The 14,298-nt window shown below is 44.2% G+C and overlaps 1 protein-coding gene across 1 annotated transcript in view; it reads left to right on the forward strand.

Annotated features, from left to right (window-relative positions):
* MAPRE1 (microtubule associated protein RP/EB family member 1) overlaps positions 1–10,857 on the forward strand; it is a 30,760-nt gene extending 19,903 nt beyond the window's left edge. Inside the window, exons 5-7 of the mRNA XM_037043858.1 lie at positions 1,199–1,320; positions 7,293–7,445; positions 9,136–10,857. Coding sequence (XP_036899753.1) covers positions 1,199–1,320; positions 7,293–7,445; positions 9,136–9,192 — 332 coding nt within the window. The 3' untranslated portion in view covers positions 9,193–10,857. The remainder of the gene's footprint in view (positions 1–1,198; positions 1,321–7,292; positions 7,446–9,135) is intronic.
* Positions 10,858–14,298: the final 3,441 nt, after the last annotated feature.

Consider the following 14,298-nt stretch of genomic DNA (forward strand, 5'->3'; position numbering starts at 1 on the left):
ATCGTTTGTGTTTCCACTTTTTAGCTGTTACGAATAGTGCTGCTATGAACATTCCTATACAAGTTTCTTTGTGGACATGTTTTCATTTTTCTTGGGTATATATCTTAGAGTATATACTCCTGGAGCAGAATCCTTGGGTCCTATGGTAACCCTGTATTTAACCTTTGGCAGAACTGATTGTTTCTTAGCTACTCAGAATGGGGAAGTGCATAGATAACTGTGCATTTCATATTTCAGACGTGGCTAACAGGCAAGCGGAGACTTGCAGTAAGCATTTAGTCTTCGGGATAAACTTAGTAGAGATAAACATCCGGAGGTGATACTAGAGATCCCCCAGAGGAAATGCCTGTTACTGTCGGTAGGTGACAGGCTTTATGGTTATCGAATAATATGGGGTGTCAGGAAAACCAGGTATTTGTAAGCCTGGCATAATGTATAAACTTTACAAAATGATTGCTGAATGCATGAATAAAATCATAAATGATACATTTGATTATTTTAACTTGCAGATAGGTAGGCTCCTTTACCACTGTTTCCTTGTCTTTGTCTACTTTTGGCTATTAAAGAAAGTAAAGGATAGTTTCTTTTTGTCTACTGAGAAAAGTTTGCAAATCCTGGTCAGTCTGCTGCTGTTCTCTCCTAACCCCATAGATACCTTCTGAAAGGTGAGCAAGGTTGGGGTTTGGAGTAATTAGCTGTGAGAGCAGTCTCTCCCACCCTGCTCTTCCCAGTCTAAGGAATCTGTTTCTGAGTGAGGGGGTGTCTTACCTTCCAGATGGGGAACTGTGAGTGCTCAGTAATAGCTAGGGCCCTGAGCTCACTCCCGGAGAGAAATTTGCCTTTACTCCATGCTGGTGGGTTTGGTAGGAAGTGAGTTACAGTAGAGCAACTGTGTGTGCCTCTTTCAGATAATAGTTATACTCACCGCAGAGGCAAAGACAGCGGCAAAAAGACCTCACAGAAGGACTGATTGTCGACAAGGGATTATGGCTGAAATTGGCACCTAACTTTGCTACCAGGATTAAAGAGCCACTTTGGGCAAACTTGGGGTGTTGTCATGTGTGTCGAGCTCTCAACATTGGGTTTCTTCTCTGCATTACTGTGGAGGGCAGTGGGTCACAGACTCCTCTTGTTGCCTTGTGGGTTCTTTTTTGCTTTGAAATTTCTGCTCTTGAAAAGACTTCTGCTCCTCTCTCAGCTCCACAGAGGCCCATTGCAACACACAGAACTACTGCAACTCCTAAGGCTGGCCCAGGTGTGGTGCGAAAGAATCCTGGTGTGGGCAACGGAGATGATGAAGCAGCTGAACTCATGCAGCAGGTAGGTCCCTCCTGTGTCCCAGACTGGAGTGACGTCAGTGGAGAGGATGCTCACTGCACTGACCAGAGGTGGCTTGCTCGTGTTCTTACAGAAGACCTGTGTTCTCCTGTGTTCAACAGTCCTCCTCCTGACGTGTGTGAGCCTGTTGGGTGCTGTGTGGGCAGCGTGAGTGGAGGTGGAGGAGGAAGGGGGGGATTAGGTGTTTCTGAGATCAGTTAGTGTGACGGAAGCCAGGGTCTGGTTTGGAAACCCACCTGTACAGTAGAACCCTGTTAATGTCTCTGGAATGATATTGGGGCTGTGTGGGATTTGGAGTGTCTCTTGAATTTTAGCTCTGAAAGAAGGTAAAGGAGAGTTTCCTTTTGAATAATTAAAAAAAAAAACCAACGATTTCACAGTTTCTCTTCTAAAGTCCAAGTTGAGAGTGGAACTGATATGAAAAGCCTATTGTTCGTCTCTTTTTAATAGGTTGGTGATTTCAATTGTCTTCTTTAGGGTTAATTAGTATCCTGAAGGCACTTGTTAGAGGTCTGTAGATCAGAACAAATTTTAGACTTTTAAACACTTTCTCACTAATTCTTATAGTTATTTTGTTTGTTTGCTTTTGGGTGGTTCTCTTGATTAATCCCAGTTTTAAAATCAAGATGCTTTGTGAGCCCAGTGAGTCTGGGATTGGACTCTTTTTCTTTTCCTAAAAGCCAAGTCCTAAAACCTGGGGGACGCAGCCTCATTTTAATCTAGAACTTCTTGTGATGCAGATGCAGGACAGAAAAACCCAAAGGTCACGTTCTGTTTTTTTAATTCTCTGATTCGTGTGTGAACCATGGTTCTAGGTGCCTCAGGAGTGTCAGGGTGACTGGGTCACCATCCTCATTAGTGTGGCGGCTACCTTGAGCGTGCTCTGGGTGCTGTCACTGAAGTGTAGACATTCTGGACAGTAAGGCTTCGCTCTGTCGTTGTCTGGGCCTGGGTGTGCACAAGAAGCATCTCACTGCTGTGCCTTGGGGCCCATGCTTTGAGCTGATGTCACGTGAAGTGCCCGGAATGGTGTTGGGATAAAAGGAGCAATGGCAGTGGATGAAAGGCACTGTGGTTATTATGGTTCCTGTCCATTGTCTTGACAGAGTGAGATAGGACCTGAAATGTTCTTTAAAAATTCACAGGAATAAACCTTTTTGTGCATGAAATACATACACGAGTGTTAATAATGCGTATGGGCTCTGTGAACGTTAATAACAAACAGGAACAGTTAACATCTTCAGAGTGTGCGCTGTTGTGCTGTTAAGCACTTGGATTTCACTTTTGGATTAGCCCTGTGGGGCTTTACAGGTCAGGGCGCTGCGGCTTGGGGAGGTTAAGTAACCCGAGCTGGGATTTGAACCCAGCTTGTTCACGCTGGTTCAGCCCAGAAGTGCTTTGGCCTGCATGGAGTTTTAATTATTTTTTTTAATATGAAAGATTTTAACTTCTCTCCAGGTTGCCAAAGTCTTTACCACACCCTGTTACTCACTCCCTTGGCTCATTATGTGATCTTTCTGGTCCCTAAAAATATTTTGAGTTTGTGGCCCTGACGAAGGTGTGGAGGTCTGGGGGTTATGACTAATACGAGAAACAGCACCAGATGGGCTTGTTTAGGCTAAGAGAAGGAGAGTGTATTCCATACAAATCACCTTGTAGTGTTCATGACCTTGGGAGGTCTGCAGCACTGCAACATGGAGAAATTTGCTTTTTGTTGATTTTGGTACAGAGCAACACTTTTCGATAGAAATAGAATGTGAACCAGAAATGTGAGGTGCATGTATAACTTGAAACTTTCTAGTGGCCACATTAAAAAAGAATAAGAAGAAACAAGGTTAAATGAACTCTAATAGCACATTAACCCAATACAGTGGTTCCCCGGTACTTGTTAATTCATTCCAGTGACGAGTGTCAAAACTGAGGAGTGTGGAACGACGAAGCGTTTAGTCTTGCGGAGTGGCTTTGTGACTTGTGTAGGTTCTACCAAGTGTGACGAGTCCTGAGCAAGTGCCGAGTGCTAGAAACACTTTTTTCATGTCAAAATGGGATGAATACGGGGTTGGCAGGTTCTGAAGTTGATGAGTATGGAGGTATGGCTGTATACCCACGATATTGCCATTTGGCATGCAATCAGTACAGACAGTTACTGAGATGTTTCGCATTTGGAGGCCCTTACTAGTCTTTGAGATCCATCCAGCGTGTATTCAGTGTGTCCAGCCCATCTCAGTTACTCTGGCCTCATATCAAGGGCTCAGGGAGCCATGAACGGCTCGTAGTTGCCAGATTGGCCAGTGCAGGCCCTACGCATTCTTCTTGGGCTTCTTAGGTTAAAGCTATTACTTTACTACAAGAGAAGGTTCTAAGAGTGATACTGATTAGTAGCCACAGATTTTTAATAACCTCAAAGAAGCATTAAGAGATGTGCCAAGTGAAATCCAGTGATGTAGCGTGTACTTACTGAGTGTTTCTTGTAGGTACATAGTTATTTTTTTCCTAAATATATTTTATTGATTATGTTATCACAGTTGTCCCATTTCACCCCTTCATTCCCCTCCACCCTGCACACCCTCTCCCTCCCACATCCCCCCTTTAGTTCATGTCCATGTGTCTTAAGTTCTTTAGCTTTTACATTTCCCATACTGTTCTTGCCCTTCCCCTATTTTCTGCTACTTATTCTCTGTACCTCCCCCCCCCCACTCCCCTGTTGCTAACCCTCCATGTGATCTCCATTTCTGTGGTTCTGTTCCTGTTCTAGTTGTTTCCTTTTATTTTAGGTGTGGTTGTTAGTAATTGTGAGTTTGCTGTCATTTTAGTGTACATGTTGTTTTTTATCTTCTTTTTCTTAGGTAAGTCCCTTTAACATTTCGTAAAATAAGGGCTTGGTGATGATGAACTCCTTCAACTTGACCTTATCTGAGAAGCACTTTATCTTCCCTTCCATTCTAAATGAAAGCTTTGCTGGATAGAGCAATCTTGGCTGTAGGTCTTTGGATTTCATGACTTGGAATACTTCTTTCCAGCCCCTTCTTGCCTGTAAGGTCTCTTTTGAGAAATCAGCTGACAGTCTGATGGGTACTCCTTTGTAGGTGACTGTCCCCTTATCTCTTGCTGCTTCTAGGATTCTCTCCTTCATTTTTTTTATCTTGGCTAATGTAATTATGATGTGCCTTGGTTTATTCCTATTTGGGTCCAACTTCTTTGGGACTCTCTGAGCTTCCTGGACTTTCTGGAAGTCTATTTCCTTTGCCAGTTGGGGAAGTTCTCCTTTATTATTTGTTCAAATAAGTTTTCTACTTGTTGCTCTTCCTCTTCGCCTTCTGGTACCCCTGTAATTTGGATGTTGAGACATTTAAAGATGTCCTGGAGGTTCCTAGGCCTCTCCTCATTTTTTAAAATTCTTGTTTCTTTATCCTTTTCTGTTTGGTTGGTTGTTTCTTCCTTCTGGTCCACTCCATTGATATGAGGCCCAGTTTCTTTCCCATCACTATTGGTTTCCCGTGCATTTCCCTTCGTTTCACTAAGTTTAGCCTTCATTTGTTTATCTAATTTGTGACTAAAATCAACCAGTTCTGTGAGCATCCTGATCGCCAGTATTTTGAACTGTGCATCTGATATCTCTTTGCCACTTAGAGGTATTGATTCTGGGGCTTTGAGCTGTTTTTCTGCTTGAGCCATAATGTTTTGGTCTGTTCACACTTGTTACATGTGAGGGGCGGAGCCTTAGGTGTTCACCAGGGTGGGGCAACCCCAGTTGTTGGGTTGTGATGCAGTCTGAATAAATATGTGTATTTTAACTCCTTGAATGTCGGACTTCCATACAGTTTAATTTTCTTTCAGTTTTGGTTGTTACTTTGTTTCTGAATTGTTGTCCTTATTTTGGTTGTTTGAGGAGGCACAGTGTGTCTATCTACGCCTCCATCTTGGCCGGAAGTCCTGGTACATAGTTATTGATGATAGGAGTGCTGCTTTGGCTCCATAGGTGGGGCCCAGAAGGCTGGGTTCTGGTGCCCTGGGTGGTGTGTAGGCCGGAGAAGGTTCTAATGGGTTTGTGAGGGAGATGCTAGTGAAGCTAGCATACCTTCTTAAGCTGTTGGGTTTCCTTTTCCTTCTTGGTCACTAATGTGATTAGAAGGCCTCTTCCCAGGCTTTTGGAAATTGGAGCTGAAGATTCAAGGCAGCTTCCTGTTGCTGGAGTTGGTCAGCTCTTGCCCTTCTGTCCCCTTGTATAGTGCACTTTGGGGCTGATGCTTAAGAAAAGGTAACTTCACTGCAGCAGTTAAAGCAGGGGTGGGGGGATGTGGGGGAATGGAGTTTGGTTTTGCTGGCTACTAGGTGATGGAAGTACTTTCAGTAGTTTTTTTTCTTAAAGATTTTATTTATTTTCAGAGAAAGGGAGGGAGAAAGATAGGGAGAGAAACATCACTGTGGTTGCTTCTCACATGTCCCCCTAATGGGGACCTGGCCCACAACCCAGGCGTGTGTCCTGACTGGGAATTGAACCGGTGACTCTTTGGTTTGCAGGCTGGTGCTCAGTCCACTGAGCCACCCCAGCCAGGGCCCAGTCATTTTTAAAAGTGATTTTTGTGGTTGAAATAGAACTTTGATTCTTCTGGTTTGGTCTCTTCAGGCCTTTGATGATGAGCATGACAATAAGTCTTTAATAAAATGGTCCTGCTGGTTCCAGTCACCTGCTCCACATCTCTGGGTGTGTCTTGACTGTAGATTCTGAATGAAGGGTGAGCTACTTTCCGCCTGAGACAGTGTTTGATCTCCGTGGTTGTGTCTGGCTTCTTCATCGGGGTCTGGGGAAGCCAGATCAGCTGTTCGCTTCAGATTTTGCAGCTTTAGGTTCAGAAGGTCTGACTAGATTTCTGTGGTGCCTTCTGGCTTTCGGAGTCCCTGTTATCCAAATTGTTCACGGCTGCTTCACCTTTGATTTCCTGGCTTGGTTTTCCATGTGGCCCTACCCTGTAAGTCCTGTGAGAGTTTTATGCTGCATGGTATGCCTTGTAATTTACATTTATGAAAGTTAAAGTGACTTCACATGTCGTAGATTTGAATGCACTGGAATGAGGATGCACTGTGCTTCAAATACATCGAGGACTGGAAGAGTTGTTAGGACATTTATTACTCTTGGCTAGACAGAGCCCTGGCCTAAGCACTGAGGTTGGTTTCTTTGTTGCCCCCTTGTGGAAATGAGAGCCCCTCAGTGGAACTTCTGGGGGCTCCTGCAGCATATGTGGTGAGCTGGTGCTCAGGGGAGGAGCTGGCAGTGAGTGTGGTCTGTTCCCCACCTCTGCTGCCTTCTTTCCCTTTTCAGACTCTCTTTAGAGAAAGACAGGTATGAGGACTCCTTGGAAGATGCTGTTCTTTTGAGTCAAGGGTGGCCCGTTCCCCAGTACATAGGTTGGGGTGTGTGGGGGGGGGCGGGGAGACCATTGAGTTTTCTGTGCCCAGGCCTCCTGCAGTCCTAGCTGTCTTTGGCTAGTATTAGTCAACTTTAGCTAGTCTTCCCCTCCTGGCTTGCCATTTCTACCCTGCTGCTCTGGACCCTCTCTTACCATTGACCTCCACAGGCAGAAAGATCTGGACTTGATTGACCAGTGGTGAGGACTCAATCCATGATTGTCAGCTGCTCTGCTGGGCTGCATTTGCTTTTATATTTGTCTCAGGCTTTCACAGTTTTCTCTCCCAGGTCTTTTCTTAATCCCTGAGAAGTTCCCGAATGTTTCATGGTGCTGTCCTCCCTTTCCTAAGAATCATTATAGTCAAAGTGGACACGAACAAGCCCATGTTGTATCTCTGGGGCTAAGGGAAGGTACATTATACTAAAGTGAGTTTTGTCCATGTTAGGGAGTTTGATGGAAGGCCACGTCTCTTGGGTTGGATGTTTGTGTGATGTGTCATTGGTGCTTGAGTGCCAGGTGTCTCACCCTTGTCAATGTCCTGTGCAGGTCAACGTATTGAAACTCACCGTGGAAGACTTGGAGAAAGAAAGAGATTTTTACTTTGGAAAGCTAAGGAACATCGAATTGATTTGCCAGGAGAACGAGGGGGAAAACAACCCTGTGTTGCAGAGGATTGTGGACATTCTCTATGCCACAGATGTACGTGTTGACACGAGGGTATTTGCCATTTTGCCACTGAGAAGATGATGAATTTTACCTAGTTGATTTTGGCAGACTCCGTGCTGATGGCTCATTGTATTCCAGTTTAGCATTCATCAAAGGGCTTCACCTTTGAGCCCCCTAAGTCAGCCAGGGGGCACTTTTGCCCAGCCTTTGCCTTGAGGTCTGTGAGCCCTGGAGAGGCAGGAATGGGGAGAAGTGGGTGGCTGGTTTGCCCTGCTCCTATAGTTTGTGGCCACTGATAGGTAATGAGTGCCACAGAATGCTCTTAACCTCGCCATCCCCGCTGCACACTCTGCAGCTTGCAGCCCTCTGCCCGAGTTGCTGCCTCCGTGTTGTTGGGGCCCCACGCCTGGCCTGGAGAGCCAGGCACATGCCCCTCTTTGAGGTTGTTGCCCACAGCTGTCAGAGTGCACCTTTGCTCCTCCCTCCCGGGAGCCTGCCTGGTTCTCATTTCCTCAGAGTGCTCTGTGGTCAGGTCTCTTGGGGTCCAGGTGATTTGGTACCTCATGTGTCCACTGTTTAATGGCTGTACATACTTACAATTTTTCCTGCATTCCTAGCAAGGTCTGCAGGATCAAACTGTCATATATGCCTAAGGAATTTGTAGTGTGTGTGTAGTAAACAGATATAAGGTAATACTTATGCTATTATTAATACTGTCCACTAAACATATCAGTCAGATTTGGGGGATTAAGACGAATGACTGAAAAGTTGATAATTTGTTAAATAAATCCTTATTTCAGGCTAGCTCTGTGCTAGATAATGAAAACAAAGATATAAGCATATAAGGGGTCCTTGGTCTAGTCTGAGTATTATTTTAGTGAAGTTATATTTTAAGTAAATTCATTTGTAGACATTTGTTTAAAAAAAAAGTTGGTGGTTGAAAGGGAAGTCTCATTTTTGTGTTAGTGCGGCCAGTAGTACGCGCCAGAATGCCCTGGAATCTGTTGATTGCCCATGCCATTTGTGTGGTGTCAGTCTTGCAGCTATTTTTGCACAGGCATTGCTTATGTTTAAACACTCAAAACACCCACAACACTCGTAAATAGCAGGCATGATTCCTGAATGCAGTCAAAGGAATGTGTCAAGGAAAAGCTGGCTGTAGACAGTTTATTGAGAGGAGATGGTACCAAACTTTATGGTGACCTCAGGGATTGTTGAGGGCAACTTTTCCATTTTTTTCTTTTTCTCCCTGAACTTTCCTCCCCTTTTACAACCAATCCCATGTTTCCAACCTGGGACCTGGCTTGCAGTCCAGGCATGTGCCCTGACCAAGAATTGAAGCAGCAACCTTTGGTCCGAGGAAAGATGCACAATTCACTGAGCCACACTAGTCAGGGTTCCTTTTTTAAACAGTCTTATTGAGGTAGAATTGATACAATGACCCGCACATATGAAAGTACAACTTGATGACGTGAAGTCAACACTATAATCAACACAGTATATACACATCCATCACCATTTGATTGTGCTCAGTTTTTGTCTTGTGAGATGAGTTCTACTGCCTAAGTAATAAAATAGTGGTCCCCTGGCCTTGTGCCATTAAATGCCAAGTGTGTGATAGAGACAGGAAGAACTGCTGTCTTCAGATACAGGAAGGTGAGCCAGAGTAGAAACTGATGATTCAGTGTTGGTAATAGCGTTCCCTTCTCATCTCCCATTTCAGGAAGGCTTTGTGATACCTGATGAAGGGGGACCACAGGAGGAACAAGAAGAGTATTAACAGCCTGGACCAGCAGAGCAGCATCTGAATTCTTCACTTTAAATCATGTGCTTAACTGTAAAATACTCCCTTTTATTATTCTTAGAGGACTCACTGGTTTTTTTTTTCATAAGCAAAAAGTACCTCTTCTTAAAGTGCACTTTGCAGAAGTTTCACTCCTTTTCCAGTAAGTTTGAGTTAGGAGCTTTTACCTTGTAGCAGAGCAGTATTAACATCTAGTGGGTTCACCTGGGAAACAGAGAGGCCGACCATGGGCTCACCGTGTGGATGCCGGTTACACTGGTTGCCGGAGAAGATGTTTTTATGTGATTCGCTGAGGTAAAGACTGATTTGAATTTTAAGCTAATGTGAAATCTCGGCAGAGAACGTTTTAATAAATAAATGCCTTAAGAGTATTTAAAATATGCTTCCATATTTCAAAATATGAAATGTAACCTGACAGGAGAGTTTGTGTGTTGCCCTTGTGTCTGGGAAGAAAGGACCAGACCTTGGAACTTTGGAACCTGCTGTTCACAGGCCTTGCAGGGCTGCCTGAGTCTGCATAGGCCCAACCTTGGCCCAGAAGGAAGGTTTAAAAAGTTGCTCTGTAAGGCCGTTCGGTGTCCTTGACCAATTGCATCTCTGCTTAGAAGCAAGAGGCGTTGTTGGCTGAATGAGTAGAGGGTGTGTTTTGACCCTGCGATGTTTGAGTTGAATAGCTTGATTTTCATTGAGCATTTCTCTTGATGATTTTTCCATCTACCCCCTGAAATTTCTATGTATTGTGTTTTTTTGGGAAATGAGGTGTGTTCAGTTTTTAAATCTAACAACTACTTTTGGGGACTTGCCCACATCTCTGGGATTTGAATGGGGGTTGTGTCCCATTTTACTGTCTTTTAAGTTTATATTTAACATATTTCTCTGCTTCCCTTGCCCACTGGGGACTCCTTTTTGGCTCCTTAAAGTTTGCTGCTTAGAGTGGAAGTTCAGCTGGCAGGCGATCATGCTGCAAGTTCTTTTTGGACCTCAGACAAAGGGAGTGATCAGTGAAGGCCGTCGCTGCCTTGGGGTCTGCAAGGCCGGGTGTTTGGGTACCTGCCGTCCACAGCCCTCAACTGTTAACAGAGTACTTTGCCAGTGCACTAATCTCTTTGGAGATAAAATTTGTTAGCGTGTTATTAAATGTTACTTTTTTTTTTTTTTTACAGAAAATACAGTACCATGTCTGAATTAATTATTAGTATTTAAAATATTTCATTCCTTAACACTCCCTCACTTGCTTTGCCCACAGCCCATTCAGTTCCTTTGTCTGGCAGAATTCTGCACGCTGTGTGTCACCACTGCTGAGACTGCTCCGCCCCGATGCACTCGTACTGACCCGTTCCTGGTGGTAGTTTGTCCTGAAATGTGTGTGTAGAAAGCAGGTGTTTTACGATAAATCGTTGTGTAGTGCATGCTCTGTGTGGAATTCAGAGGAAAACCCAGAGTCAGTGATTAACAATGCCAAAAATGCAAGTACCTAGCCATTGTTCAGATAACAGTGGTGCTCTTTCTCTTTTGTGGCCTTTTAGACTTTTGTTGCCCTAAAATTCCATTTTATTGGGAACCCATTTTCCACCTGGTCTTTCTTGACAGGGTTTTTTTCTACTTTAAACAGTTTCTAAATAAAATTCTGTATTTCAAGAGTGTCATGTCTTTTGAAATTTGTCTTTCTTTGGGTATGTTCTTTTAGGTTCAATTGATAAGGTACTGATATTTTTTCTTAAATCAGGACTGGTCTTTTTAAATTCCTTTGCTGGTTTTTCAAAAGTGCTTACTTTTAAGCCTGCCCCCCCCCCCCCCTTCACATTACGTTTCTCAGCCCCCTGCTGTTCTGCGTTCTCACACTGTGAGTCCCAGGCCTGGCCTAGCTCCTGTGATGCCTTTGTAAGCTGCTTCCTCCTCAGATCTTCAGCAGAAAGCGGGGTGGGGGAGATACTTATTTTGTTTGTTGGTTTTTCTTGAAAGTATGTTTCAAAGGCATTGAACACAATCTTAATCTATAAAATAAACCTGAAATTTTCTTCTTTTTTTCTTCCTTTTCAACATTCTCTGCTGAAATGAGTTCAAAAGGAGACTTGCTTCCATTTTCAATATGAAATAAAGTTAAATGCGGAGAAGGCAGTTTTTGTATGATCCTTAGAGTACTTACCACAATCATGGATGCCCTGTAAACCCAACTTGATGATTTCGACTAGGGTGTCGCCCACGTCACTCCCTCTAGAAGTTAATGGTCTGACACCGTCCTTGAAACGTTACGCACCTTCAGAAGGCATTGGACACCCTACGTGTCAGTAATCTATAAGAAGACACCTCTGGAGGGCATGGAGGTTGTGAAGATAACTCTTGGGCAATGTCAACTGAGAAGTTACCTTGGAAAGAGTGAAGCTGATACTGTGTGCACCTCTGACCTAAGTCCCTTGACAAGGCTCTTGGGCTAAGGCAAATAAAGTTCTTTGATGTGACTAACTCCGGTTAGGTCACTGGTACAGGAAATTTGAATGAGCTGCTTGGTTTGGTTGGCAAATACTGTGTTGAGGAGGATAGGTAAACAATTGGGTTTTCTGGCTGGATTCGGATTTAGGATTCAATCATGCCGTTGGTCCTCAATCTGATGGGCTTCAGGATTGCTGGGGAAACTTGATCAACATATTTCTAAAGTCCGTCCTCAGAAATTTCAAGTCACGAGATTGAAAAATCTGCATTTTACTATGTACCTCAGGTGAACTGGGCTGGATGTAGTCCTGAGACCTGTACTTTGCCCTCACATACCTGCCTGCAAGTTCAGGTCTAATGCTGGCTCAGGTGGGGACAGTGGTGGTGGTGGGCAGGCAGGGGGTTAGTCCTTCCAGGTCCTTCCTAGCTTTATGGCTTTTGTGCTAAATGGCCTCTCCTCTTATTCTGACCTGCTGAAACAGGTGTTGACGTTGGCCGAAGTGCCACCCTCACTGACCACAAAGAGCTCTCAGCAACCATGACATTAGAGGGCCCCGCGTGGGTTCCTCAGATCCAGTGTGAAATTTTGTTTCTAGGTCAGAAAAGCTTAGGGCAGGGTTTGCATCCTGAGAAATCCGGAGGGCGTTCCTAAAGATAGGCTTTGAGTATTTTGTAAAATAAACAATGAGATTTTTTTGTGTTTCTTCTTTAGCTCAATGGTATCTATGAGCCCAGCTCCTTTCAGTTTTCCAACCACGGTTTTTCACTGTTTGTTAGTGAAATCCAGGTTTAAACATACATTCCACCATTTTCTTTTATGGAGATTCAGGGATTCAGTAATTCAGATACTTTGACTTAAAAAAATTGTATTCAAGAATGCAGTATGATGTTTAAAAGGGAACCTTTTGCTATAACCGAAGAGACCTAGAGTTTTTCTTTAAGGATTGTTTTCTAAGACGTGGTATGAGGAGCTCCTTTTCTAACGTCCACCATAGTTTACTGCAGTCTGCAGACAGAACCTGGGCTGGGCGTTAAGCCTAATCAGACGAGCCTGCTGGGATGTGGGGGGCCCAAGGCTGGCCCCTGTGGACAGAGGGAGAACGGTTGCTGTGAACCAAGCCGAGCCTGACCTGTGGTCAGTGTTCGTGAACGAACACTCGTTTCGCTGGTCTGACACTGTGGCTGTTGATTTAAAATTAGGAACATGCCATGTGTTTGAATTCACACATTCCATTTATAAAACTTTAAAACCAGATGAGTTCATACTTATTTCTGATGGTTGGTGCTCTTTTGGCTCAGTTTTCGCACGGGAGGATGGGACTGAGTATGCAGAGTTCTTTTCTGAGAGAAAGCCCATTGAATCCCAACTGTGGTCAGAAACATTAACCAGGAAGACTTGGGCCAGATCGCCACCCAGTGACAGCTTGTGAAGGTCTGGATGGGGGAGTAAGACCTTAGTCCTTGGGGCACAGAAACTTGCTCTGGAGGTTTTAGATAGATTCGTTCATTTGGTTATCTGGGTAAGCAGGTCTAGCCTTAGAGTAGGATATCTGGGCTCCTGAGTCCGGCACCTTAAATCACCTATATAAAATTCAGTGTGTATTTCCTTTGTAGTGAGGGTTCTGAGGTTCTGAGATGTAAAATGAAAATAGCCTTCGCAGACACATTTCTGTTAACATTAGACACGTGTCTGTGGGGAGGCGTGTCTCTGGGTCACGAGCACTGGAAAGCAAACCAGGTTAGTCACCAGGGCCCAGAACTTCTTGTTGGGAGAGAGATGTAGAATTGAACGGTGATCTGTCAGCAGTTTGGAATTCTGCGAGATGTCTTGACTCAGAAACTAAAATTTCTCCCTTTTTCCTAGTTTTCATAGACTGCAGGAATTATTGATGAGGCTAGGATGGATGTGGGTATGAGGAAGAGCAGGAAAAGCAATTTATTCTATTTATTGATGTCCTTTAAAAATTCATTTTATAGAGATGAAGGGAGAGAGAAAGAAACATGGATTTGTTCCACTTATTTGTGCATTCATTGGTTGATTCTTGTATGTGCCCTGACTGGGGATTGAACCCACAACTTGGAGGTATCAGGGCAATGCATTAACCAACCTAGTTACCTGACCAGGGCTATTTACTGATGATGTGTTTAACTTTTAGTTTTGGTGGTAGAATGAAATTTGGGAAGCTGGTAGCTGAGATTCAGTCCATGAGGGAAAGTCTTAACAAAGCTGGCTTTATGGATTTTAAAAGTTTGCAGTGGGAACAGAGATGACTTTCTAAGATTCATCCTTAATGAGTGATTCACAGCTCGTAGACTAGCAGAGTTAAGTCTGAGGTTGAAGAAGCATACAAATGGGTAGATAGAATATTTAAAGGGAGTCTATGACTAGAGCCCTTCTCTGACTTTTACCAAAGTAAATGAGGGGACTTCTAGAGGTCAGAAGGCAAAGGACCAGGAGTTGAGATGAGGGTCCTCCTCCAGGCCCCTCTTCCAGGCCCCGAGGGTGAGAGGGTGAGGATGGTTGCCCCCAGACCCCTCCTGGGCCGGAAGAAGTCACTTAACGTCTCTCAAAGCCAGGAGGATACTGGAGCAGTATGAGTAGGGAGTGCCGGGTTCTGGGTTCTGGCGACCGTTGCCTCTGGAGGAGACCGG

The sequence above is a fragment of the Sturnira hondurensis genome, unplaced genomic scaffold, assembly GCF_014824575.4.
Source record: "Sturnira hondurensis isolate 20B ecotype Veracruz unplaced genomic scaffold, ASM1482457v3 Scaffold0004136, whole genome shotgun sequence".
Lineage (NCBI taxonomy): Eukaryota > Metazoa > Chordata > Mammalia > Chiroptera > Phyllostomidae > Sturnira > Sturnira hondurensis.